Genomic DNA, 25,100 nt, shown 5'->3' with positions numbered 1-25,100 from the left:
CTAGCCGGGTGAGGTGGTGGGCGCCTGTAGTCCCAGCTACTCAGGAGGCTGAGGCAGGAGAATGGTGTAAACCCAGGAGGCGGAGCTTGCAGCGAGCTGGGATCCTGCCACTGCACTCCAGCCTGGGTGACAGAGCGAGAGCGAGACTCCGTCTCAAAAAAACAAAAAGAAAAGAAAAAAAAGAATCAGGAAGAGATGGTGAAGTAGAGAGGTGGAGAGGCTGGGAGTATTATCTTCCTTCCCAGACAAGGGCAGTGATTAAGAGGAGAAAAGCTTTGGTTCAGGTCTCTGCCACTTGCCCAGGTGAGCGCCGGGCCCTCTAGGAAGCCCAAGTGCCGTGGAAGGGCCTGCCCTCACCCAGGACGCTCGCCTTGACCAGCACAGCTGTGCCAGGTACGAGCCCAGCGGGACTGTCGGGAGCACACAGCAGGGTGGCTCATGCCTTTTTGCCAAACTTCAAAGGGAACGTAAAGTCTTTGTTTCCCCGCTCTGTGGGGGCAGCAGGAGAGAACTCCAGCCTGTGAGGTATAGCCGGTCCCTTGACAGTTCCAGCAAGGGCTGGCTGTGAACGGGCACGGCCCTGGGAGCTGACGTCTTGCTGGCAAGTGGCCATCTGTCCTTCTGAGGCCACCTCTTGTCCACACTGCTGGCAGAGGAGGTGGAAGCCCAGAGAGGATGTTTGGGAAGCAAACTAAAGTAGGTTAGTTCTGAACACGGGGTCACCTCCTGCCCCTTCTTCTGTCCTTGGCCCCTTGCTTCACTTTGGCCTGGAGCTGAAGATACAGGTGGACACACACGTGTTTCTTGACCTGATCTAATGTACAGGAAATTGGACACTGGCTGGGTTGGAGTGCCTTGTCCTCGCCCTTATTGTAGAAGGTGACATGATTCTTAGTCTTCAGCTTAAAATAGAAGCCGCTGCCGTGCCTCGCACCCCGCCCCAGCTTCACCAGGCCGGCCGTCGCCAGCTGCCACCACTCCTCGGGCTGCGGGCTGTTGGATTTTCTCTCGTGATGATGTCATACGGTCCAGGTTGTGCCCATCAGAACAACTGGGGGAAAAGATCCAAAAGGACAGTGAGCTGAAAATCTCCCTCCGACAGTGCTGGTCTGCGCATGGGGAGAACGCTGGCCCCCTTCACAGGAGCTCCAGGGGCTGCTCGGCAGTTTACGGGGACAGCGTTGCGTCCGCACCGGGGCCGCCACAGCAGCGAGGCAGCGTGAGCACAGTTTAAAGGCTGCTGTGTTACGGTAGCAAGTTAGCTGCAGGTGACTTTCGAGTGCGCTTACGTGTATGTTGAGCACACTTAACCTTTCTCATGAGGCAGTATGTGTTGGGAGATGTAGCTCTGAATTCTGGCCTCGTCCAGGACTTTAAGAACAACTTTGACCTCAGTGAAAGTGCTCTGGGCTTTGTAAAAATGATGCCCTTGTGTTAGAGCCTCTGGTCGGCCTGAGTTCTCCACCATTCCCAGTGCACCGTAGTGAACTGAGCCTTCTCCTGCAGGTCCTTCACAGAGCAGCTCAGAAAGATCTCGAGAGACGCCGGCATGCCTATCCAGGGCCAGCCGTGCTTCTGCAAATACGCGCAGGGTGCGGACAGCGTGGAGCCCATGTTCCGGCACCTGAAGAACACATATGCAGGCCTGCAGCTGGTGGTGGTCATCCTGCCTGGCAAGACGCCCGTGTACGGTAGGTGTGGGCGCTCCGCTGGCTGCAGGGAGCCGTCGTGGTCTCCATGGTGTTTGTTCCTGCCTGAGCCCCTGTGTGTTTCTGCTGCACTGAGAAAGGTGATCCTTTCGGGCCTTCCAGGAGGCTGAGGAAGAAGAGGTGGCTTCTGATCACTGCCAAGTCTGTGTTCGGGGCCTCCCCGTCGTCCTGTATGATGCCGTGCTCGTGGGCAGTCAGCACCTCAGGTGGCACATGCCTTGGCACATGGGTGGGCACCCCATCCATCACACAGCATGCGTGTTGGCAGGATGGAGGAGCGTTTGTTTAACGCACAGAGCGCTGCACCAGGGTCAGCTCCTGCTCGGGACTCAGCCCGTGTGTAACCTCTGTGCCCACCTCAGAATTCTGTGGCGTTTTGCCAAAGTCCATGCCAGGGGGTCACCCACAGGGCCCCACGCCCAACCACAGACAGATTATGGACATGTAAAAGCCACACTTCTCTAAGTTCAACATCCCAAAAAAAGAAGGGAAGAAAAAGCTATTGGTGTTGACATTCTGTAACATTGTCCCGGGGTCACCATTTCCCCAGATCTGCCCAGTGAGCAGCTGACCGGTTGCTTCATGAAAGAGACCAGGAATAGCGGGGGGTGGGTCCATGGAGCTCTTTGATGTCAGGTTTACATCTGCCAAGGATTTTGAGGGTGCCAGTGTTTTTATTTTTAACCACCAAAGCATTTGCTTGCAGCCAGCGCACCGTGGTGTGAGTGACCTTCCTTTTTTTCCTTTTTTTCTTTCTTTTTTTTTTTTTTTGAGACAAGGGCTGGCCCTGTCTCCTAGCCTGGAGTGCAGTGGTGTAATTTTGGTTCACTGCAACCTCTACCTCCCGAGTTCAAGCGATTCTTCTGCCTCAGCTTCCCGAGTAGCTAGGATTACAGGCACACACCACCATGCCCGGCTAATTTTTGTATTATTAGTAGAGATGGGGTTTTGCCATGTTGGCAGGGAGCAGGGTGATAACATGGGAAGAACTCTTGGCCTCAGGTGATCCGCCTGCCTTGGCCTCCCAGAGTGCTGGGATTACCAGTGTGAGCCACCGTGCCCGGCCAGTATAAGTGGCCTTTCTGAGCAGAAGAGCCAAGTCCTTCCTTTTAGCTGGGCTCTTTCTCTCCTGCCCTGGGGCCCCTAGGCCCCTAGGTGAGGCATTTAAATTGGAGGGATGAGATAGACTCACTCAACTTCCCTTTATGAGGGAGGGGAAGCCCGGCCTGGGCAAGGCGGGCACAGCTGTGCTGGAGCCTGGACTCCAAGGAGCCTGGCATCCCCCTCGGGGCCAGTGACCCTCTTCTATCACCGACCTCGGACAGAGGGGACATGCAGAGCTCAGCACAGCTGCCATGGTTGCGCTTGCCAGATGGGGGCAAGAGGGCTGGTGGCAGCTGCCGCTCCCAGGGCCAGCTGAGGAAGGGGCGCCAGCAGAGCTGTGTGTGTGCCTCTCGTGCCCCTTAGCCGAGGTCAAGCGCGTGGGAGACACAGTGCTGGGGATGGCCACACAGTGCGTGCAGATGAAGAACGTGCAGAGGACCACACCGCAGACGCTGTCCAACCTCTGCCTGAAGATCAACGTCAAGCTGGGAGGCGTGAACAACATCCTGCTGCCCCAGGGCAGGTGAGGCCCGGCCCCTTTACCTCCGCCTGCGGACCAGGGCACGGAGGGATGCCTGGCAGGGTGGGGTGCGGTGTGCAGGGGACATGGGGACACAGTCCCCTCACCTGGGCCCAGCACCGTCCTGGCCACAGCAGAGCAAAGATGTTAGACACAGATCTGGCTGCTCAGGCTCTGCTGGGGACCAGGGGCGTCTGCAGGAGTTTGAGCATTGTGGTCAGGTTTCCAGACAGAGAAATTCGTGCCTCGAATCCCAGTGGGCAAGGCAGAGCAGGGCATGCCTCGGATGGCCAGGAGATGGGCTTCCCTGGCTCGGCAGCAGCAGCTACTGTGTGGACCAGGGCACCCCCATGCTTCCCACGCCAGGCTGGTCATGGATGCATCGTGCTGGGACTTTGGACTGAAAAACTCCTCATGGGAGCACACGTTGGCAACTCCCAGACCAGGATAGGATGTGTGGCCAAGCACTGGCCACCCGCCTGCCTCAGAGGTCCGGGGCTGACCGCCGGGGATGGGAGTTGGGGGCGATGGAGCTGCACCCTCTTCTGGCACCTCCTGACCGGCTGAGCGTCCAGCTATTCTAGGCCAGGGCCATGGTTTGCTTCTTCCCTGCCTCCAAAGCCACCAACCTGTGATGTAGGCAAGAAAGATGTCACCACACAATGACAGGCATCTTTGCCAACCCTGGCAGTTGTCTTAACATTTGGACGACAACAACAGAGAATACGTAGAATCAGATTATTTGTGCATTTGTGCAGAAGGGAACTGGAGGCTGTAGGCAGCCCCTGTGGCGTGGACCTGTTGGAGCTCCCAGTCAACGGTGGGGCTCAGCTGATAAAGCCATCCTGAGCCAGGCAGTGCGCTAAATCTGCATCACTGGCACACCGTAACAGAGTTAAGAATCCTAAATTGAACTGCCTTAAGGCAGTGACCCTCTGTGTTTGGAAAGTGGGGCGGTGGTGAGCCCCCGCTGTGTGCACAGGCCTGTGCTGGGTCACCACAGTGTCCTCACACCTCAGCAGCTCTCGAACCCCAGCGGGGCTTGTTCCCAGAGTGTCCTACTCAGCAGGACTGACCGGGAATTCCCACCGCTAGCAAGTGGACACACACAGTGTCAATGCTGCTACATGGGGGACCAGGCTTTGAGAGCCACCGAGTGACACGCACCCAGAAACAGTCTGTTGAATTCATCAGGGAGCAGGGTGATAACATGGGAAGAACCTGGATTCCCAGTGGAACGGCTGTGAGCATGGGTGTGGGCTCTGTGGTGAGACAGGTTCATGGGAATGAGCGAAGACCAGTCCCGAGCTGGCTGGGGACTGAAAGTGCTGCTCCTCAGTCAACAGGTTCTGTATTTATTGAGTACCTACTGTGTGCAGAGAGTTTGGGCCATAAGCGGACAGCACCGGGCCGGAAGTCCTGGTGGAGGCACCCAGGTCGTGAGCCTATCGTACAGGCGGCAGGTGCACAGCAGAGCCATGGGAGGGCCGTGAGAGCAGACAGGAGACAGGTCCGCCCACGTGCAGTTCCTGGGGGCCGCTGGGGAACCAGGGCTCCCTCGGGTGAGCTGGGGTGAGCTGGGGCTGTCGGAGGCACCCGACTAACAGTATGGCCAGCTCTGGCTCCATGAAGCTGAGAGGGGCTGGTGGCCTGGGCCAGGCCAGGGCAGGGGCACAGGGTGGGAGCACCTGGACTCTGAGATGTTTTGAAGATAGAGCCCTGGGGCTTGCCGGCAGGTGGGATTGGGCTGTGCGTGAAGGAATAATCAAGGCCCTTGGCCTGGGCTGCAGGAGAGACCTCGTCGTCATTAGATGGGGAGGCTGTTGGGAGGGTGAGCACTGGGCATGGGTGAACTGGACCCCACAGCCTCAGCAGAGCATCTGAGTACGGGTGATGAGTGGATGGTGGGAACCAGAAGGCTGGTGTCAGGGGAGACAGGATCCAGGAATCCTTAGCAGACAGGTGGTATTCCAAGCCCTGGGCCCTGGAGAAGGCTGGAGTTCACAGCCTGGAGAGAGAGGAACCAGCAGTGGAGATGGGAGAGGCTGGGGCAGGGAGGCTGGCCGCAGGGCCCTAGGCACCAAGGGAAGTGTGTCCCGCAGCAAGCCAGGCGCAGCAAGGCCTGAGGCTCGGCCATGGGTCTGGGTGATGCAGAGGTCATTGGTGACCTTGGGAAGAGGAGCCTTGTTGCTATGGCCATGAGAAGTCTGACTAGAAGGGGCCTGGGAGCCAGCGCAAGCAGTGATGGGTTCAACTGAGACGGGGAGCTCTGCCGGAAGGCAGGCGATGGGAGTGAGAGAGTGTGGGCGGGGAGTGAGTCACAAGCACGTGGGGAAATGGATGCGGGGAGAGGGCAGCAGAGGCAAGGGCCCCATCTGCCCGGTTTCCAACAGGCAGGGCTAGCAGAACGGCCGCTTCTGATACTTCCTGATGTTGCCTGCAGCAGCCGAGCAAGGCTGGGTGGGGTGCGGGGCGGTGCACTCTCAACCCGGCAGCAGAGTGGGGAGGGAGGTGCTGTCACCACCTCCGCCTTTCCCGGCGAGCCTGTCCCTGCCCCCGTGCATGCTGACTCCCGAGGGTCACCGCTGGGATACACTCGGAGTCTGGAAGTTCTCCATGGGGTGGTTTTGCTGCCAGGGGACATGTGGTCATGTCTGGAGACATATTGGGGTGTCAGGCTGGATGGGGTGCTACTGGCATCCAGTGGGTGGAGGCGAGGCATGCCTCTCAGCGCCTGCCCATGCTCGGGACAGCCCCCCACCCCAACGAAGAGCGAGCCGGCCCCCGCGCTGGTGGTGCCGAGGGTGATGGGAGAAACCCTGGCATGGGTGTGGCTGCAGAGGCAGTAGAAGGTGGAAGGATGAGCCCTCCTAGGCCTGAGCCGCAGCCTCAGCAGCTGTCAGCCCCTGGCCTGTCTGGTCTGGAGTACACTCCACCCAAGCCCCCCAACCCCCGGCTCTTCTGAAGCAGATTTCAGATCTTGTATCATTTAATCTGCAAGGTTTTTAGTATTACTGTTAAAAAATAAGGATTCTTTTCAAAAGTATTACCATGATACACTGACCACCTCCAAAAGGTGATGATGGCACCTACTGGGGTCGGAGGTCCAGGCGTGTCTCACCGTGGCCCCTGACGCCACTCCTCTCCGCAGGCCACCAGTGTTCCAGCAGCCCGTCATCTTTCTGGGAGCGGACGTCACTCACCCCCCAGCCGGGGATGGGAAGAAGCCCTCCATTGCCGCCGTGAGTGTCAGCGCTTTTCATGGGTCTTCCATTGACAACGTGTGGGACCCTGTCGAGGTCCCACTGCCACAGTGTGGCCAGGGGTCCTTCCTGAAAGGCATGGGGTCACACTAAGCGGTAGGGACGGCCAGGGTAGTGTGGGGGAGAGGTGTTTGGAGCGGACACTATAATGACACAAAGTAAGTTCCAAGAAGCAGTCAGAGGTGGGGCATAGGGGCTCATGCCTATCCCAGCCCTTTGGGAGATCTGAGGTGCAAGGAGGCCCCCTGCACATGGGGGCCTGACTGGCCGGTGCTAGCCTGGGGTATGATGACCCCATGCCCCCACGGCATGAAAACTCTGGCTTTGGACCCAGCCCCAAACCTCAGACAGGCCCGTGCTGCTTCTGTTTTCTTGTTTCTCTTGGACAATGAGCTTCATGTTTCCGAACTTTCTTGGGTGCAAAATGAGGAAACAAATTTTGACCTCATGGGAGAATTAGGAAATGATGTGGTTAAGCCCCTGGCACGGTGCCTGGCACAGAGTAGATGCTCAGAAAATGCTGACATTCCAGCCTGGGCAACATGGCGAACACCCAGCTCTCCAAACATAGCTCGGGGTGGTGGCATACGCCTGTAGTTCCTGCTACCTAGGAGGCTGAGGTGGGAGGATTGCCAGAGCACAGGAGGTCGAGGCTGCAGCGAGAAGAGATCGTGCCGCTGCACTCCAGCCTGGCCAGCAAAGTGAGGTTTTCTGTCAAAAAAGAAAAAAGAAAATGCTACCATTAGTATTTCATTAGTTGGGAGAGAATATGGAACAGGAGAATCTATCTGGGACACAAGGAAGTCATTCGAGCTGCCCCAGGTGGAAGAAAAGCAACCTGGTATGTGCTCTGGTGTTATTCAGGGCACACTTCCTTTAGGAAATGCACACTGCATCAACTAATTCCTGCCACTTGGCCCGATAATCACAACCCCACCACTCCCACGCATACACCACTGCTCACTTTGTTGAGTCAGATTTTTGGTGGTGGTTGTTTGTGTTTTGTGTTTTTTTTTCTTCTTCTTTTTTTTTTTTTTGAGACAGAGTAACTGTCACACAGGCTAGAGTGCAATGGTGCAGTCTCAGCTCACTGCAACCTCTGCCTCCCGGGTTCAAGCAATTCTCCCGCCTCAGCCTCCCGAATAGCACCCACCATCATGGCTGGCTGAATTTTGTATTTTGTAGAGATGGGATTTCACCATGTTGGCCAGGCTGGTCTCGAACTCCTGACCTCAGGTGATCCACCTGCCTCGACCTCCCAAAGTGCTGGGATGACAGGCGTGAGCCGCCGCACCTGGCCATGCTGAGTCATTTTTGGCCCTTTCCTCTGATGGCGAAGCACTGCATGGCCGTCACCGAGGCACAGCTGGGCACCAGTGTGCCCAGGAGGGAGCCAGGCACAGAGGGGAGCCCCCAAGGGTCCTGCAGCTGGCTCTCCCTGTCCCCACCTCACCTGGTCCCCATTAACTTTGTTTTTTTCTGTACAAATGTTATAAAGCATTCAATTATATCTCTGGCTTTTGGAGCCTTGGGCTGTTTTTTTGTTGTTGTTTTTTGTTTTTCAAGTTTTCAGAAACAGAGAAATCTGCGTGTTTATCCCCTGGGCCCCACAATTCTCAATCAATAGGAACAGATTTCTGTTTATGTTAATGTATTTCTGTTTATACCAACTGGAAACATTACAGAGTTTATTTTTCTCTTGGTTTAAGAGAAAAATTATAGCCCAAGGCAGGACAAAGGACGTGGAATAGTGGGAGAATTAACTGGGGAAGAACTTGTTCTGTAAGGATTTACGAAGAGGGAGGCAGATTGCCAAGAAGCAGTTCCTATTTTTCAGTGACATGAGAGGTTTTATTTCCATCAGTGTTTTTCAAATAAAGACCTCGCCTTCCCCAGCCAGAGGGTGGAGCGGCATGCGGAGATCTACCCGGTTCCCCCCATGGGCTGGGCCACCTCATCCCTCACGCTCACTTGGCCCCCGACAGAAGAACCACAGAGCCGTGCTGGGCTCCCTCTGTCTGCCCTCTTTGTGGCTGGCACCTTCCAGTGGCTGCTTGCCTGGCTGGTGTGCCTTCGGGATGCTCTATGTTGATGTGCTTGTAGTTTCTTTGGAAGAAATAGGGACACTCCCACCCATTGCCTTCTTTGGACTGATTAATTCAGCCACATCTGATCCCAAGCAGAGGATAGTTCTAATCCGTTTTTTGTTTTTGTTTTTGTTTTTGAGATAGAGTCTCACTTTGTTGCCCAGGCTGGAGTGCCATTGTGCGATCTCAGCTCACTGCAACCTCTGCCTCCTGGGTTAAAGCAATTCTCCTGCCTCAGCCTCCCGAGTAGCTGGGATTATAGGTGCACACCACCACGCTGGGCTACTTTTTGTATTTTTACTAGAGACGAGGTTTCACCGTGTTGGCCAGGGTGGTCTCAAACTCCTGACCTCGGGTGATCTGCCCGCCTCAGTCTCCAAAGTGCTGGGATACAGGTGTGAACCACTGTGCCCGGCTGGTTTTTTTTTTTTTTTTTTTTTTTTTGCTTTTTTAACTATGTAACTTGGCAAACTTTTATACTTCAGGAAGTATTTATGAACACTATTGCCAGACACCGAAAGCCTAAAGGCTGTGAGTTCACACCCAGCCAGCCATTGTCACTGGACTGTGATGTGAGTTCCAGGGTGGGGACACTTCTCGTCCCCATCTTCCCGAGAGTCCAGGCACACGCCCAGGAGAGGAAAGTTTCAGGAACCCTTGACCACACTCACTGCCTGTTCTGCAGGTGGTGGGCAGCATGGACGCCCACCCCAATCGCTACTGCGCCACTGTGCGCGTGCAGCAGCACCGGCAGGAGATCATACAAGACCTGGCCGCCATGGTCCGCGAGCTCCTCATCCAGTTCTACAAGTCCACGCGCTTCAAGCCCACCCGCATCATCTTCTACCGTGACGGCGTCTCCGAAGGCCAGTTCCAGCAGGTGGGCGCCTCTTGGAACCTCCTCACCCCTTCTCCAGGGTCTGTCATTCCCCTGTTTGTGCAGCAGAACCACACTCAATGAATGGCAAGAATGATGTGGCTTTCATTCAGCCACAAAGCTGATCTAGTCACAGCATGGAAGGGGGTCCAGGGGAGATGGGACAAGAGGCTGTCGAGACCCTGACACTGAGGCAGGACAGAGGGAGAGGAGGAGGGGTGGGAATGGGCCTGGGGACCAAGAGATGAGGGAGAGATGCTTGAGTCCAGCTGGCTCACCGAGCAGAGCTCCATCTGGGGGCCTCCCAAGGGCCTGGCTTTGCCTTGCAGCCTGTGGAGAGCTGTCGGGTGTCTCTGCGAGGCAGGGAGCTCATTGCATCTGGGGACACCTGTCTGCAGTGTGAGAGGTGTGGAGGCAGGGCCAGGAGGAGGGATAGGTGGCAGCTCTTTTGAAGGTAGGGTCGCCAGGATGCGTCCACTGTCTGGATGTGGAGAGAGGGATGGCCGCATCTTGGCGGCCATGTGGAGAGTGGGTCACTGCCGGGTCTGGACAGGCAAGGAAGCCATCGCAGAGGGGCGAGGGGAATCTCATTGCTGTCTTTGGTTGAGAGCTTGCGCAGCAGCCCCAGATCAAGGTGACCTGTGGGCAGGAATGAGTCCATCGTGGCCTGCAACTTGGGCGATGGGTGCCCTGAGTGTTTCTCCCGTTGACTAGAGCCGATTCCTCCCCACCTCTCGCCATGTCACACTGTCGCTTCCTTGGGAGGTGTTAACAAGAAAAGCAGAAGAAAGCTGTCACGGACCTGTTGGGGGAAGAGCCCCACACAGTGGGGTGGGAAGACATCCTTGGTGGCTGCCCCAGGAGCTCAGGACCTCGCCCGCCTTGATCAGGAGGCTGGATGGCATGCAGCCTAGCTCCCGCGTTTGCCTTCCAGTCCAGAGTGAAGCAGAGCTCGTTCCCGAGGCCCATGGCCTCCTGGGAGGACAGAATGGATACATTTGACCGGCCAGCCCCTCCTGGCTGGAGCCTGCCCTGAGCTTCTGCAGGAACTTGGCCTCTGCATGTGCCTTCTCGGCACAGAGCCCAGCCTGCACCCCTGGCCTTGGCCGTGCCCCTTGCACACACAGAACCTCCTGGGCCCTGCAGGGGAAGTGTTCTTCCCGTTCCTGAGTGCCAAGCCCTCTCCTCCTGCATCCAGGCCTCCCTGCAGAGAGGATGCTTTCTGCCCTCCTGTGTTTTCACCTCACCGTGAACACGCTTACTGTCTCAGAATCACCGCGGCTGGGAGTCCTAAACCCAGAACCCGTGCATGGGACCGTTGCTCACACGTACTGCCATCTTTAAGCACGACCTTTTCCCCGTCCGTGCCCCTAGGTTCTCCACCACGAGTTGCTGGCCATCCGTGAGGCCTGTATCAAGCTGGAAAAAGACTACCAGCCCGGGATCACCTTCATCGTGGTGCAGAAGAGGCACCACACACGGCTCTTCTGCACGGACAAGAATGAGCGGGTGAGTTTCTGCACGACTCCAGGCACGGGGCATGGTTCCCCCTCAGCCCCACACCCCAAGCACGCTCACAGAGAGCCTGCTGGCCCCAGTGCCTCTGTCCCAGGCGACTCTGTCCTCCAAGGGACTTCGGGGGATCCAGGTTTAGGCACTAGAGAAGGCTGTCCTTGATTTGGTAAAGTCTTTTTTGTTGTTGTTTTGGTGAGTTTTCTTTTGTTTTGTTTTGTTTTAAGATGGGGTCTGGCTCTGTCACCCAGGCTGGAGTGCAGTGGTGCGATCATAGCTCACTGCCACCTCTACCTCCTGGGCTTGAGTGATCTTCCCACCTCAGCCTCCCTGGTAACTAGGACTAAGGCATGCGCCACCACACCTGGCTAATGTTATTTTTACTTTTTGTAGAGGCAGGGTCTCACTGTGTTGTCCAAGCTGGTCTCAAACTCCTGGGCTCAAGCCATCCTCTTGCCTTGGCCTGCCAAAGTGCTGGCATTACAGGTGTGAACCACTGTGCCCCACCAAAAAGTCTTCATTTATAAGTCCCATAGGCCTAGGCTAGGTCTAGGCACAAGATGTCACTTATCTAATAGATTAGCAAAAGAGGCGACTCTGAAAAGGGCCGCATTAGAAACCGCAGCACAGAGCCGTGCAGTCGTAGAGAATTGGCAGAGTGGCGCAAACTCGGACCCCCCGGCAGGTCCCTGTGGCAGGGCTGGAAGGTGGTGCTGGGGGGGAGGAGAGATGGCGGCATTGAAGCACCACGGTTCATCTCACGGGTGTTCTGGAAGGAGAATGTGGAGGAGCAAGAGTTGCAGACAGAACAGCTGAGAATTCTCCACAGCTGACGAAAGCTAGGACACCCAGGTTAAAAGTGTTCTCCGTGTTCCTAGTAGGATAAGTAAAAATAAACTCACATCTATCCACATTGTCCTAGCTGTCTAACGTCAGGGTAGCTGCCTAAGGAAAGAGACCTGCCCAGAAAGGAGGCCTTGGACTGAATCAGAAGACCTTGACCTGGTCAGGGCAGGGCCAGAAGGCAAAGGGTTAACATCCACTCGGCACCCAGGAAAGAAACTTAGAGTGTTAGACTCCCTACGGGCACGCCCCTGCGAGGACACAGGGAAGGCTTACTGTGCAAATGGAAGGCGAAACAGAATTTAAGCATCACAATGAGGAAAAAGGGTATTTTATCACAGTAAAAGGAATCATTCACCAGGCCAGGCGTGGTGGCTCATGCCTGTAATCCCAGCACTTTGCGAGGCCGAGGCAGGTGAGTCACCTGAGGTCAGGAGACTGAGACCAACCTGGCCAACATGGCAAAACCCCCTCTCTACTAAAAATACAAAAACTACTCAGGCATGGTGGCAGGCACCTGTAGTCCCAGGTACTCGGGAGGCTGAGGCAGGAGAATTGCTTAAACCTGGGAGGTGGAGATTGCAGTGAGCCAACATTGTGCCACTGCACTCCAGCCTGGGGGACAGAGTGAGACTGTCTCAAAAAAGAAAAGCAAAAAACAAACAAATAAATAAGTGGAATGATTCACCAAAAAGATATAGCAACTAATGAGCTTGAATGTACCTAACACCAAATTATGTAAAGAAAAAAAAAGTAAAGCAAAAAGTAACAGAATTTTAAGGAGAAATTGATGAACACACCATCAAAGATGGGTATTTTTACACAGCTCTTATTATACTGTTTCCAGACCAAAATGAAAAACTAAGGATAAAACACATGGGGCCAGGCATGGTGACTCATGCCTATAATCCCACTACTTTGGGAGGCCAAGGTAGGAGGATCGCATTAGTCCAAGAGTTCAGGACCAGCCTGAGCAACAAAGTGAAACCCCATCTCTAAAAGAAATTTAAAAATTAGTTGTATATGGTGGCATAAACCTATGGTCCCAGCTCCTCAGGAGGCCAAGGCAGGAGACTTGCTTGAGCTCAGGAGGTTGAGGCTGCAATGAGTTGTGATTGTACCACTGCACTCCAACCTGTCTTAAGAACAAAACAAACCCCTGAAAATTGGAAGAGTGAAATGAACAAGCCAAGCCAGATCCAATAGTTAGACAGAATCTTCCCTACAAATAGCTGGGTTCACATGGAAGGTTATAAAAGTTCTACCAGGACAAAGGAAGTCTCAGGAGATTTCCAAACTTCAGTCTCAAGCCATATTTTTTTAATCATTATACAATTAAATTTTAAATCAACAGTAGAAACGAAGTTGAAGAATGTTTTCAACTTTCAATTCACTGCTGAGTACCTCATGCATTAAACATGTAACGAGAATAGAAATCACAAAGTACTCAGAACCTAACAAAAACGAGAATGTCCTGTCAAGGCTTATGCAATGCAGCTAAAACAGTGCAGTCTGTAGATTTAGATGAATTTGTTGTACAACAAGAAAGCGATAAAATAAACCTAAAGACAGGAAGGATGGGAATAAGAGACCTCAGTCCCCAGGAGTCAAGGGAAGGCTGAGGCGCTCATGGCCTTGGGTGCCTTCCCCTGTCCTCTTCCTCCCCGCTGCAACCCCCAGATCTCTGTTGCCAGGAGGCAGGAGGGCTCCAAAGTCAGCTTACTCCTGGTGACACCTACACGCCACTTCTCCATCCTAGAGTGGAAACTAATGAGGTAGAAACTGAAGAAGAAATAAAGCAGATGAACAAAATCCAAACCTACTTTGAAAAGAGATATTAGAGCCAGACTCGCTGGCTCATGCCTGTTAATCCCAGCACTTTGGGAGGCCGAGGCAGGCGGATCACGAGGTCAGGAGTTCAAGACCAGCCTGACCAACATAGTGAAACCCCATCTCTATTAAATACACAAAAATTAGCTGGGCGTGGTGGCACATGCCTGTAATCCCAGCCACTGGGGAGGCTGAGGCAGGAGAATCACTTGAACCCAGGAAGCAGAGGTTGCAGTGAGCTGAGACCACGCCATTGTGCTCTAGCCTGGGTGACAAAGCAAGACTCTGTCTCATATATATATATATATATTTTTTAAGGTTGCAAAGAAGGGAGCACACTGGAGATTCTTTTTTGTATATATATTTAAAATTTGTACAACTAAAAAAAAATCATCAGGGACCCTGCTAAATGCTGGAGCGGGGCTTGTGGGATGGGAGTTTGCTGCTGTGGTGGCCGTGCCTGCATCTCGGCTGGCTTTTTGGTCCATGCTTGTGACCTTGTAATTAAACCATTGAATGGTTCTATGTACCGCCCTGGCCTCTGGGACAGTCTCTAATGGAGCCGCCCTGCTCTCTCAGGTGCAGGGAGCAAGCCACCAGCAGAGCACGGGGCTCCTGACAGCGTTCACGCTGGTGTGCCTGTGCTCGGATGAGGGCCTGTCCGCAGCCAGTCACCTGGTTTAGCTTTGGATTTGTATGTTGGTGACAGTTTCCATCTTGACCTCCAATCAAAACAGCACCAACAGTAGTGAGGGACTCTTAAGGCATGAAAGGCACGTTCTGCAGTGAAGACTGCATTTAACTCATGGGCCTTCATGAGAGTTGGCGGAAAATAACCCCAGCCCACATAGAACATTCGCTAATTTAACTTGGCGGTTAGCACTTGTTAAATTGTATTTAACATTATACTACTGAGGACCTGTATTAGTCAATTTAAAAACTTCAAAATAGGGCACCCTGGCCAGTGGGCGGCGCGGCTGCCTGGCTCGCCTGCTTGGCTCTGCCGGTCCCTGGCCGTGTCTAACGAGATGCCTGTGTTGCCGAAGGTTGGGAAAAGTGGAAACATTCCAGCAGGCACGACTGTGGACACGAAAATCACCCACCCCACCGAGTTCGACTTCTACCTGTGTAGTCACGCTGGCATCCAGGTAAGGATGGGAGCCCCCTTTGGACAGTCTTGGCCATCTGCCGTGTCATCCCCACATTCAGCAAACACTTGCCCTCTGGCTGGCACGTGGGACGTGGTGTGTAGGGCCCAGATAGCCAGTAGCCAGGGAACCAGGAAACCCAGGCTGTGCCTGGTGCTGGGGTGGGGGTGGGGGGCTGGGAGGTGGTCAGCATGGACCTCCCAGGGGAAGGAAATCCCATTTGGTAGGGCTGAGGAGCAGGGAGCACCAGGGCCCGTGGGGAGCCGGGGATGTGGTGTGGCTGGAGCTTGATGAGGTCTGAGCAGGAATTGAGGCACTCAGGCTGCCGTGGGGTGGCAGCTGGGAAGGCCATTGGGAAGCTGCGGTAGGGGCCACGTGGGGCAGCCTCGGTGTTGGGTCACGAGCACTTGGCGCAGTCAGCCTTGCCGTCCCATCTTCGCGTAATCACTGGCCAGGGCCAGACTCCAGCCAAGGACTGGGCACTCAGAGAAGATTGCCATGGTGTTGGTTATCACCTCGAGGCTCTCCTGGGTTCTTTCATGAGGGGACCCCCATCTGGCCGAAGGCGATTCTTGTGAGCATTGAGCAGGTGCAGGAGCACCATGTCCGTGGTAGGAGCTGCCCCACCCTGGCTCTGCAGAGCCTCGGCCTGGGGACAGGAGGAACCTTAGTCACGTGCCATCCCTGCCTGCAGAGAGCTTGATCAGAGGTGCTTTTGGTTTTTCAAAGTATAAGTAAGGACTTGAATATCCCTTCCCAAAGGATTTGAACCCTAGAGTTTGAGGATTTGCTATGAACTTTGTACATACCTTTAATATTCCATTGGAAAGATTTAAAAATGTCACGTTGTTCACATGCCTGACAGAGAAGGAATAGGGGCTGGTGAGTCGTGGCCTGTGGCCAGGTCCAGCCTGCAGCCTGGGAGCTGAGAGGGGGTTCTGCTGTTGGAAGGGTTGAGAGTGGGTTCTGCTGTTGAGAAGCAGGCGATGGAGTGTGTGCAGGGTTTGTGGTGCTTCTTGGTGCAAAGCGCCTGTCCCAGTTTTGGCTTGCTTTGCCAGGGCTGTTGAGATGGGCCTGGGGCCATGCCGTGCCTGTGTGTGCCCTCTGTTCAGGCTTCCCTTCTGGTGGGGGAGCCTCAACCACCAGGGCCTCCCGGGCGTGTTTCCTGGGCAAACTCCTCCTTGAACTTTCTACCCAAAGTCTTTCTAATGGGCGATGCTTCTGTGGTGAGCTGTTTATGGCCCAAGGCTGCCACTGCTGCTGTGTCCTTAGTAGACCCACGGAGACAGATGCCCTCACTCCCCCAGGCCCCGGGACGGCCACCAGTCACACACCAGGAAAGGGGTGCCAGAGCATGTGCAGTGGAGCATCGGGGACGAACGTTCCACTGCCCACCAGCACCAGGGGCCTCAGCACAGGGCTAGACACAGAGCAGGTAGCAGGGACTGTGCTGGACAGGTTGTTGTCAGAAGGGTCTGGGAGGCTGGCAGGTGGAGCCGGCGGTGAGGCAGGCAGGCAGGCAGCGGCGGCAGAGAGGCCTGCAGTCAGCAGCTAGTGCTGCTTTCATTTCAAAGGATCTCCAGCCGCAGGAGGTGTGTAAAATGGTACTCACGTTCACACTCTCACTTCTACAAGGTTACTGCTAATGTGTAATTTTTTTTTTTTTTAGACGGAGTCTCGCTCTGTCGCCCAGGCTGGAGTGCAGTGGCACGTACTCAGCTCACTGCAGCCTCTGCCTCCCAGGTTCCAGCGATTCTCATGCCTCAGCCTCCTGGGTAGCTGGGATTACAGGCGCACACCACCACACATGGCTAATTTTTGTATTTTTAGTGGAGAGGGGGTTTCGCCATGTTGGCCAGGCTGGTCTCGAACTCCTGACCTCAGGTGATCTGCCCAGCTTGGCCTCCCAAAGTGCTGGGATGACAGGCGTGATCCACCACACCTGGCCTAATGTGTAACTTTTGTTAGAGGTCTTTTTCTTGCTGTTATAAATCAATTATATAAAAAGTAAGATACACAAATGGCACCGTCCTTGTTACGTCCACTTTCATATTGCTTTATATCTTTTTTTTTTTTTTTGGAGACGGAGTCGCACTCTGTCCCCCAGGCTGGAGTGCAGTGGCACAGTCTTGGCTCACTGCAAGCTCCGCCTCCCGGGTTCACACTGTTCTCCTGCCTCAGCCTCCTGAGTAGCTGGGACTACAGACACCTGCCACCACGCCCAGCAATTTTTTGTATTTTTACTAGAGACGGGGTTTCACCTGCATGAAACCCTGGATGGTCTCGATCTCCTGACCTCGTGATCTGCCCGTGTCGGCCTCCCAAAGTGCTTGGATTACAGGCGTGAGCCACCGCACCCAGCCTGCTTTATATCTTTGCTATGATTTTTCTGTGTGTAAATAAATGTGTACAGTTTTACACATATGGGGCCATATACTATATGTAGTTATGATGCTTTTTTTTGAGACAGAGGAGTCCCTCTCTGTTGCCCAGGCTGGAGCACAGTGGCAGGATCTCGGCTCACCACAACCTCCACCTCCTGGGTTCAAGCGATTCTCCTGCCTCAATCTCCCAAGTAGCTGGGACTACAGGCGCGTGCCACAGTTGCCTGGCTAATGTTTTTGTATTTTTAGTAGAGACGGGGTTTCACTATGTTGACCAAGCTGAACTCAGACGCCTAACCTCGTGATCCACCCGCCTCGGCCTCCCAGAGTGCTGGGATTACAGGCGTGAGCCGCCGCATCCGGCCTATGATGCATTTTTAATATAAATCTTCTTCCACAGTATCCTTTTCAAGATTTTATGCAAGTCCAACTGTCTAATCTTCTGATCTGCTTTTAGGGGACAAGCAGGCCTTCGCACTATCACGTCCTCTGGGACGACAATCGTTTCTCCTCTGACGAGCTGCAGATCCTCACCTACCAGCTTTGTCACACCTACGTGCGCTGCACACGCTCCGTGTCCATCCCAGCGCCAGCATACTACGCCCACCTGGTGGCCTTCCGGGCCAGGTACCACCTGGTGGATAAGGAACATGACAGGTGAGTGGCATTCCCGGCTGGAGGCCACAGCAGCGGTAGTTTTTGCCACGGGTGTTGGCAGCTGCTTTTCTGAGGAAGCAGCAGGGCCCCAGCAGCTGGAGCCAGCACCCTAGAAGGCCTTATTAGTGGCATGGCCGTCAGCGTGGGACTTTCCCCTCCCCCAGGTTCCTGCCGTGCCATCCCGACTTAGTTATCGACGCACCGCCTCGTCGTGCATTAAGGCTGCACATTCTCATCCTCTGTCTCTCTCACCTGCAGTGCTGAAGGAAGCCATACCTCTGGGCAGAGTAACGGGCGAGACCACCAAGCACTGGCCAAGGCGGTCCAGGTTCACCAAGACACTCTGCGCACCATGTACTTTGCTTGACATGTTTTAGTGTTTAGCGACTGTGTACCGAGTGGGATTCACGAGACCAGCTACACTCAGACCAACAGATGGCCAGCCCTTCCGTGACAGCCAGCATTGAACATGAGACGTCATTGATTTTATTAGATTCTCCGTTTTCCAGAATGCCTTCCGTCCCAGATTTCACACTTGGATTTTGAACTGCAGACCTGTATGAGAACCCAATGTCATAGGAAATATGGTTTGCTAAAATCTATAAGCTGCTTATTAAAATAGAGTCCCGTGTTTCCTAAAAATCTAAAACCAGTCTATGAACTCAGGGCTTTAAAACATTTTTAATTTATTTGGTCATTCAATTTACTTGTTTTTAATACATGATTCTCTATGAAATTGATGGGCTCAAACTAGCTGTGAATCTTCTGAGAGTGAAAGCAACACAAAACACAATTGTGGTTTTAAAGCCTTGAACATTCTGATGTTGTCACTAAAGTTGATTTCCGGGCGATGCTCGTGTGCCGCTGGCGTGGCTCACCCAAGGTCCTTGACCGAGGGCCGGTGGCCATGCAGAGGCCTCCGCAGGTGCCGAGTTCTGCCAGCACTGCCCTTCACCCGGCCTGAACTAAGGAGCAGTGGCAGAAGGTGGGCCCCGTGTGTTTACAGCATTTCCAGGTCCAGAGAGGTTGGCAGACAAGTGCCATTTTAATAAAAATGTATTTAAAAAAAGAAAAAAGACAATATACTGACAGTCTAATCATCAGATTTGTCCTATAGGACTGTGACATTTATTTTCCAAAGTTTTTAAAGAATACGGGTCTGTGGTGATGAATACAGTACAATCCTTTTTCACTGTTATGTCTTTAATGTAAGAGAAAATTATATATATCTGGTTTGCAGTATTAATGTGATAGATAGATGCTGTTTTTTTCATTTTATTGACTATGGGGTGCTTCTGTGATCTGTTTAGCATATCAAGAGTGTTTTGGAGCCTGGAGACGAGACTGCCTCTCAGTTCTTAGTGCTTAAGGACAGGAATATGCAGTTAACTTAATGTGACAGCAACCCGCTTCCCCCCGTGGAGACTGTGCAGTGTGTACCCTCGGGAGGGGCGGGTATGCTCTCTGCGCCGCTCGCCGCCCTCCCTGCCGCCTCATCCCCCTGTGTCACTCACTCAGCTGATGAAGCACAAGTGGAAATTATTTATTCTGGCATTGCTGGGAAACACATTCGCGTGTCGGGACGCACTCCTCTCCGTGTGCGCTTTTGTCAGATGACTTTCATAGATCTATGCACTGAGATTTGTAGAAAGCTGTCGGTGGTGGCTCTGCTGGGCGTGAGGCCGTCAGTCACAGCGAAGGAGCCTGCTTGGCCCTGGGAGGCCCAAGGATGGCAGGGCCAGCAGAAGGCATGGGCCATTCTTCTGGGGTTTGCATGTGGGGTCCCAGGCGTGGGGTTGCCAGTCTAGAAACTGTTGCACTAAGACTGACACTGCGGACAATTTTGAAGGCTAACAACAGACAACTCTGTTTGTGCTGAGTGCGCTTTTTGTCCCTGTACAGTTTTAGTAAGACTCAAATCCGCGTTCCGTGTAGAGGCGTCAGGAAGGAGGCGAGCCTCCCCTAGTGCTGCTGTGCGCTCCTTAGATCCCCTCTTCCTGCTGCTGTTCCCTCCCCGGCCCTGAGCGACACTTACCTCGGCACTGTGGTGGGGTGGGGTGCCAAAGGAGCTGCCTCCTGCTGAGCGGCACCCCCGCCGCCTTTGTGCTCAGCTGCTCCGGAGGCAGCAGGAGGGGCAGCAGGCCGCCGGTGGGGGGTCGCCAGACACCTCGCCTGGATGTTGGCGGCAATGACAAAAGGGATGACTATTATTTGTGAAGACGTGTACTCAGAGTGGTGTGTGTGTGTACGCACGCGTGTGTCCCTTTGTGTGTGTGAGTGTCTTATTAATGGCATTAGTCTCTTCTGGCTGTATTTTTTTTTTTTTATCTTTTTAAATGACAGAAGCCCCCACTCTAAGAAATCGCAATTCCCTGTTGTTTTATTGGCAAGTGGCACTTTCTCCTGTTTTCAGAAGGATACAGACATGCTCGTAGCTTAAATTAACAGATGCATTCAAGCTAAGGAGGGAATCTTGTGACTAGTAACTTTTCAAATTGGAAATTAGATTAGTTTCCAGCCATTTTTAGAATCATCTGGAACTATGTGTCTCGAAGGTGTGTTTCTTGCACCTGCATCAGGCTCTCTGTCTGGGGGATGGTGGTTCTTGTTTAAAATGCAGATTTGTGGGCCTGCTGCCACCTCCTGAGTGCGGTACTTCCGGGCTGGCCTGGGCATCTGTGTCTAAGCGATGGCCTGCAGCCCTGGGCTCCCTGGGGTCTGAGGACCCAGCTCTGGCAGCACCCGGCAGGGAGGAGGTGCTTCCTGAGCAGATGCCTGGGACAGACTGGGCTGGTAGAAAAGTAGGACTACAATTTTTTTTTTTTTATCATTTTGAAGGAAAAGTTTTCTTTTTAGTGGGCCAGAGTACTTTGAGAAGGGTACTTTTTTATAGCCCTATGCTTGTTTTATAAAACTTTTAATATTAAAAACATTAATAGACCAAACATCTCCAGCTGGGTCAGCTGAATACCTTTGTACATGTCTGATGATTCAGAGTTTAAATGGCTGTAGTTACAATTTCTCAGGTAAACAATTGTTTTCTCAAATTTTTACCAATCCCTGCATTATTAGGATAAATTTTGAGACAGTGTAAAACCTCAAAGTACAGTAGGGTAAGTCCCAGCCCTGTTCACGTGGAAGCCAGAGGTGGCCCCTTCCCCAGCATCTGATCGTCTGATCCTGTGGGTGCCTGGGGCCTCACCATCCTTCCCCGTCCAATGCTGCCCGCCCGGGCCTGTTGAGATTTGAGGGGTGCCCACTCGCTGGCTTTGTCCCCATCCCACTGTTAAGTAAGGTGTGCCTTGCTTTAAGCAAACTGAATGTGAAAATTATGTTGTAGAAGTCTGGGTTTGTTTAAAAGAAAAACTGGGATTTTTATCTCATCTCTTTAAAAGAGGTCTCCTGATTCGATTCCTGTACTGGGACTCTTCCTGGTATTTTTTACATGTTCACTTTTTAAAAACATTGATGTACTCCCATCCTTTTACCACTAACCTATCACATTTGACAAGTTCTTGCTGTAATGACGAATCTATTAACGAACACCAGGGGAGCCGTGGAAAGCTGCCCTCGTGTGTGAGAGCCGTGCGGTGACGCAAAGCCACCATCCTGTTGTTTGTGTGTCCTAAGCTCAGATTTTCCTGGTTTGGATAAATTTTGTAAAACTGGGCATAGCTGTACTTTTAGAAAGGGATTGTTTTCCTTAGGTTTTGGTTTTCTCTGGTTCAAGCAGTCTTTACATGCAGACATTTTATAGCACATTAGGGTCTCCCTTTTCTTTTCAAGATGATGTTGCTTTCCGGTGGTGGTGTCACACTCCTTTGAATGAATGTTTGCACTCTAGAACCACAAACGATGCGTGCCCATTGTACAGCTTGCCCGAGAGGGAACTGTTGGAAGCGGGCGGTGACCTCCGCCCTGTTTGTTTGAGGCTGACCCAAACTGCTGTCACTGATGTTTACCCCGGTGACTCAGCGCCCGTTAGAACAGATCATGTCAGTTCAGTTCCTGTAGTGGGGTTAGTAGGTGGGGGGTTTTACTGTTGTTGTTATTTGTTACTTTTATTGCTATTAAATGCAAATATTGCTATTTATTTTTTCCTTTCTGCTCTGGTTTGGTTTGGCCGACACAGATATTCCAGTGCATGTGGTACCTAATGGATGTGATAGAAATGATTTCCCCAACTTTTATAAATTACCTAATGTTTACCTTCAAGTTTGCTGGATGATTTATTTTTGAAAGCCACAAATGTGATTTTTCTGGATGAATTGTTTTTCTTATATATGCAGCAATGTAATTTTACATTGATCTGCGGGATGGTTTAAATTTTATTTTTACAAGGCAGTTTTTCAGTCAAATTATATATTTGATACAATATGCTAAGGATAGACCGGCCACACGTCAGGCAGCCGGGACACCAGAGTGTCCCCAGGAGGCCTTTGGGGCTGGGGCGGCTTCTCGGCTGCCCGTGCTGGTGGCCCGTGGCTTGCTCCCTGCACCTCTGGGAACTGGTTGAGTCCTTCGGTGGGACTGTGACCCGCTGGACAGTTAAAAGGATTTTTCATGGGCATTTTTCTACACATAAGGCAGTTCCATTAGGAGGAGCTTTAGAAGTCGACATAATCCAGACAGTGGACAATCCCAGTGGCCCAGACAAGCCATACGACATTTTCCTGTGACCTCTCTCTGACCCATCTCTCACGCTCATGAGAAAAGGAATGTACAATAACTAGAAACAGAAACTCCCTCAGTGCTCATGCGCCTCACTTGCAGAACTCGAGTGTTTTATTTATGTTTGAAGTCCTTCCCCAAAGTGACCGAGAAGTTGCGCTCTCGCTGCCGTGCCAGCAGTTTCGTCTGCTGTGATGCTCTTCGGTGCAGATGCACTGCACCTGTGACTTCGTCTTGGGGGTGCCCCTGTTACACACACACATGCTGACCCTTTTCTGTAAGGAAAATCTTCAACTCAAAATAATTGCACTGATTTTTTGACAATTCTTTTTACGATGTCCCACTTTGCATCTGCTGTACTCGTTTGAGATGACTGTAAATAGATTTATGTTAGGAGAAGTGATGTGAATGCACCACGCGGCTCTCTTGTGGAGACACTGCCTCGTATTCAGTATTATGTGTTAGAGTTGTGTGGACTTAACTCTGTTCCGCCCTTGAGCTTCGTATCTGTTGACCATTTATGAAGGACAAGTTCGCCTCATTTTCTTTTTCTTTTGAAGGGAAGTTTTAGATCTTTAACATACTAGGAGAACATGGTCTCTTGGTGCCTGATGATTTAGTCCTAAGCAGACTCATTGCAGTCTTGTGAACACTGTTGTGGTCTGTTTGATTCCTCGTCGCTTACCATGGCTCTCCAAAGCATGGTCTTCGCGTTCCACCCAGCCTGGGACAGTCCGGATGGGAGGCATCTGCTCCGCCTGCTACCAGGACGCGAGGGCCTCCTTGCGTCTCTGTGGTCAGAGTCATTTTAAAGCCATGAGGTCACTGTTGTGTCAAAGCTGTCATTTGTGCCCGTTGTTTTGCTAGAGTAGCAGTGTGTGCTGTAGCCCCCGTGTGTCACTCTGTGGTCAGGCTACCCTGTGTCACCCCCAGCAAGAAGTATTTCAGCCCAGACCAGTCTGTGTGTGTGTCCGAGTCACACCAGTGCCATTACGGTGCCCTCGCTTATGCTTCTTTCAGTATGTTTTGCCATGTTATTGTCTAAAGTGAATGTATTGGCTTAGCCAAATCACTACAGAAGATGGTTCCTAAATACCTTTTAGTTTAAAAAAAATGCAGATAAAGGCTACCTCTGAATTCTCAATACATCATCATGTTTGCTCTTAAGTGTAGCTGTCCACACTGAAAACAGCCAATATGTTGCCTGAATAAACTGAATTGTGAACATCTATCTGTTCAGTTCTGGCTTGAAAATGTGTGTGCCATACTGTGACCCACGGGCAGCCCCTCCTCCTCTGCTGTGTCAGGTGGACCAGGGTCACCTCCATGCTGCGCAGCTTTGAGATTCTAGGATTCTACGACTGGCACGAGTGGCATGGGAGGGTTCTCTGCACGGGACAGCATGCTGTCCTTCAGGCTGGCAGGAGCCTGCACAGGTCTGTGTGTGGCAAAAGCTTGAAACAGCCTGTGTCCTGCCTGGCTTTTCACTTTCCTGTTTAATATAAGAAAGCACTTTTTTTTCTGCTTTACGAATGGGTTGAAAATGGCCTCCTCTGTCCTCTCCTCCCTTTTATACCCTCTGTAAAATCACAAAGGTGCTTCAACACCGACTGTCGTGCAAATAATACATTTAAAATAGTTGCATGGTTTCAAGGACAATGCAGATGTAATTGGCCTTTGACTTTGGGACCTTGGGTTACTCTCACTCCCTACTGCAAAACAAACTAAGGGTTGAAAACAAAGCATTCTGTTCAAATCCAGGGCCCTTTGTTTGAAAGAACACAGGGCCCACAGCTGGTGTTTTGAAGTAGAAGTTCCCACTAGTGGTGCAGTGGACCGTCTGAGGCTGACTTGCGGGAAGTCGGTCCTGGGAGGCTCTGAACACCCCTCCCTGTGATTAACCACTTTGCTGTCAGAAATGTCATTTTCCCCTACACTGTGCTGTGGGCCTGGGCCTCCTTCTCTTCTCTCTTTGGGTTCCATATGTTCCCCGATCTTCAGGTTAGCGCTCGCCCCAGTTTCTCCATGAGTTTACTTCTGAGTTGGCAGCCGATGGTTTACAGTTGGAGGTATCTGGGTGTTTGGAGGTGGCCCCGCTCTTGTGTTGGTTGCTCATCAGAGATTGAGTTTGGCCCCGGCGGTTCTACTACGTCACTACCTGGAAGCAGTTGCCTTTAACACTGCTGTTTGGGGTTTCGATGCTTTTTACGCTACGTTGCGTGCATTAATTCCAGAAGAGCTAAGTGTCCTTTGCAGTCTCTCTCAGAATGTTTTGTAATTCTGCCACCAGACTGTTCCGTGCGAACAGACCTCAAGAGGCTTGGGCACTCGTGGGTGTCCCACTGCCTGCTGACCCAGGGTACTGGCTGCTTGGGTCTGCTGGGCTGGCCTTGGGCTGTCAGAATCTGGTCCAGGGTGTTTGAGGGGACACTGCACGGCTGCTCGCCCCTTGACTCAGTCATGGGAGCTGCGGCATGCAGACCCACCACAAGGTT

General features: G+C 52.6%; 1 protein-coding gene across 12 annotated transcripts in view; it reads left to right on the top strand.

The window, feature by feature from the left end:
• Positions 1-19,010, top strand: part of AGO2 (argonaute RISC catalytic component 2) — a 107,696-nt gene extending 88,686 nt beyond the window's left edge. For 7 of the 12 annotated variants that reach the window (XM_028852954.2, XM_077944120.1, XM_077944125.1 and 4 more), the window contains 8 exons: positions 1,507-1,691; positions 3,177-3,336; positions 6,485-6,575; positions 9,369-9,563; positions 10,935-11,069; positions 14,792-14,893; positions 17,735-17,934; positions 18,193-19,010. In XM_028852954.2, the coding sequence (XP_028708787.1) occupies positions 1,507-1,691; positions 3,177-3,336; positions 6,485-6,575; positions 9,369-9,563; positions 10,935-11,069; positions 14,792-14,893; positions 17,735-17,934; positions 18,193-18,301 (1,177 nt within the window). In that variant the 3' untranslated portion in view covers positions 18,302-19,010. Of the gene's footprint in view, positions 1-1,506; positions 1,692-3,176; positions 3,337-6,484; positions 6,576-9,368; positions 9,617-10,905; positions 11,338-12,529; positions 12,777-14,696; positions 14,894-17,734; positions 17,935-18,192 lie in introns of those variants that run through there. The other 5 variants (XR_013397446.1, XM_077944119.1, XM_077944121.1 and 2 more) reach the window with 5 other exon arrangements.
• Positions 19,011-25,100: the final 6,090 nt, after the last annotated feature.

The sequence above is a fragment of the Macaca mulatta genome, chromosome 8 (assembly GCF_049350105.2).
Source record: "Macaca mulatta isolate MMU2019108-1 chromosome 8, T2T-MMU8v2.0, whole genome shotgun sequence".
Taxonomy (NCBI): Eukaryota; Metazoa; Chordata; class Mammalia; order Primates; family Cercopithecidae; genus Macaca; species Macaca mulatta.
This window is presented reverse-complemented; position numbering and strand designations above follow the sequence as displayed.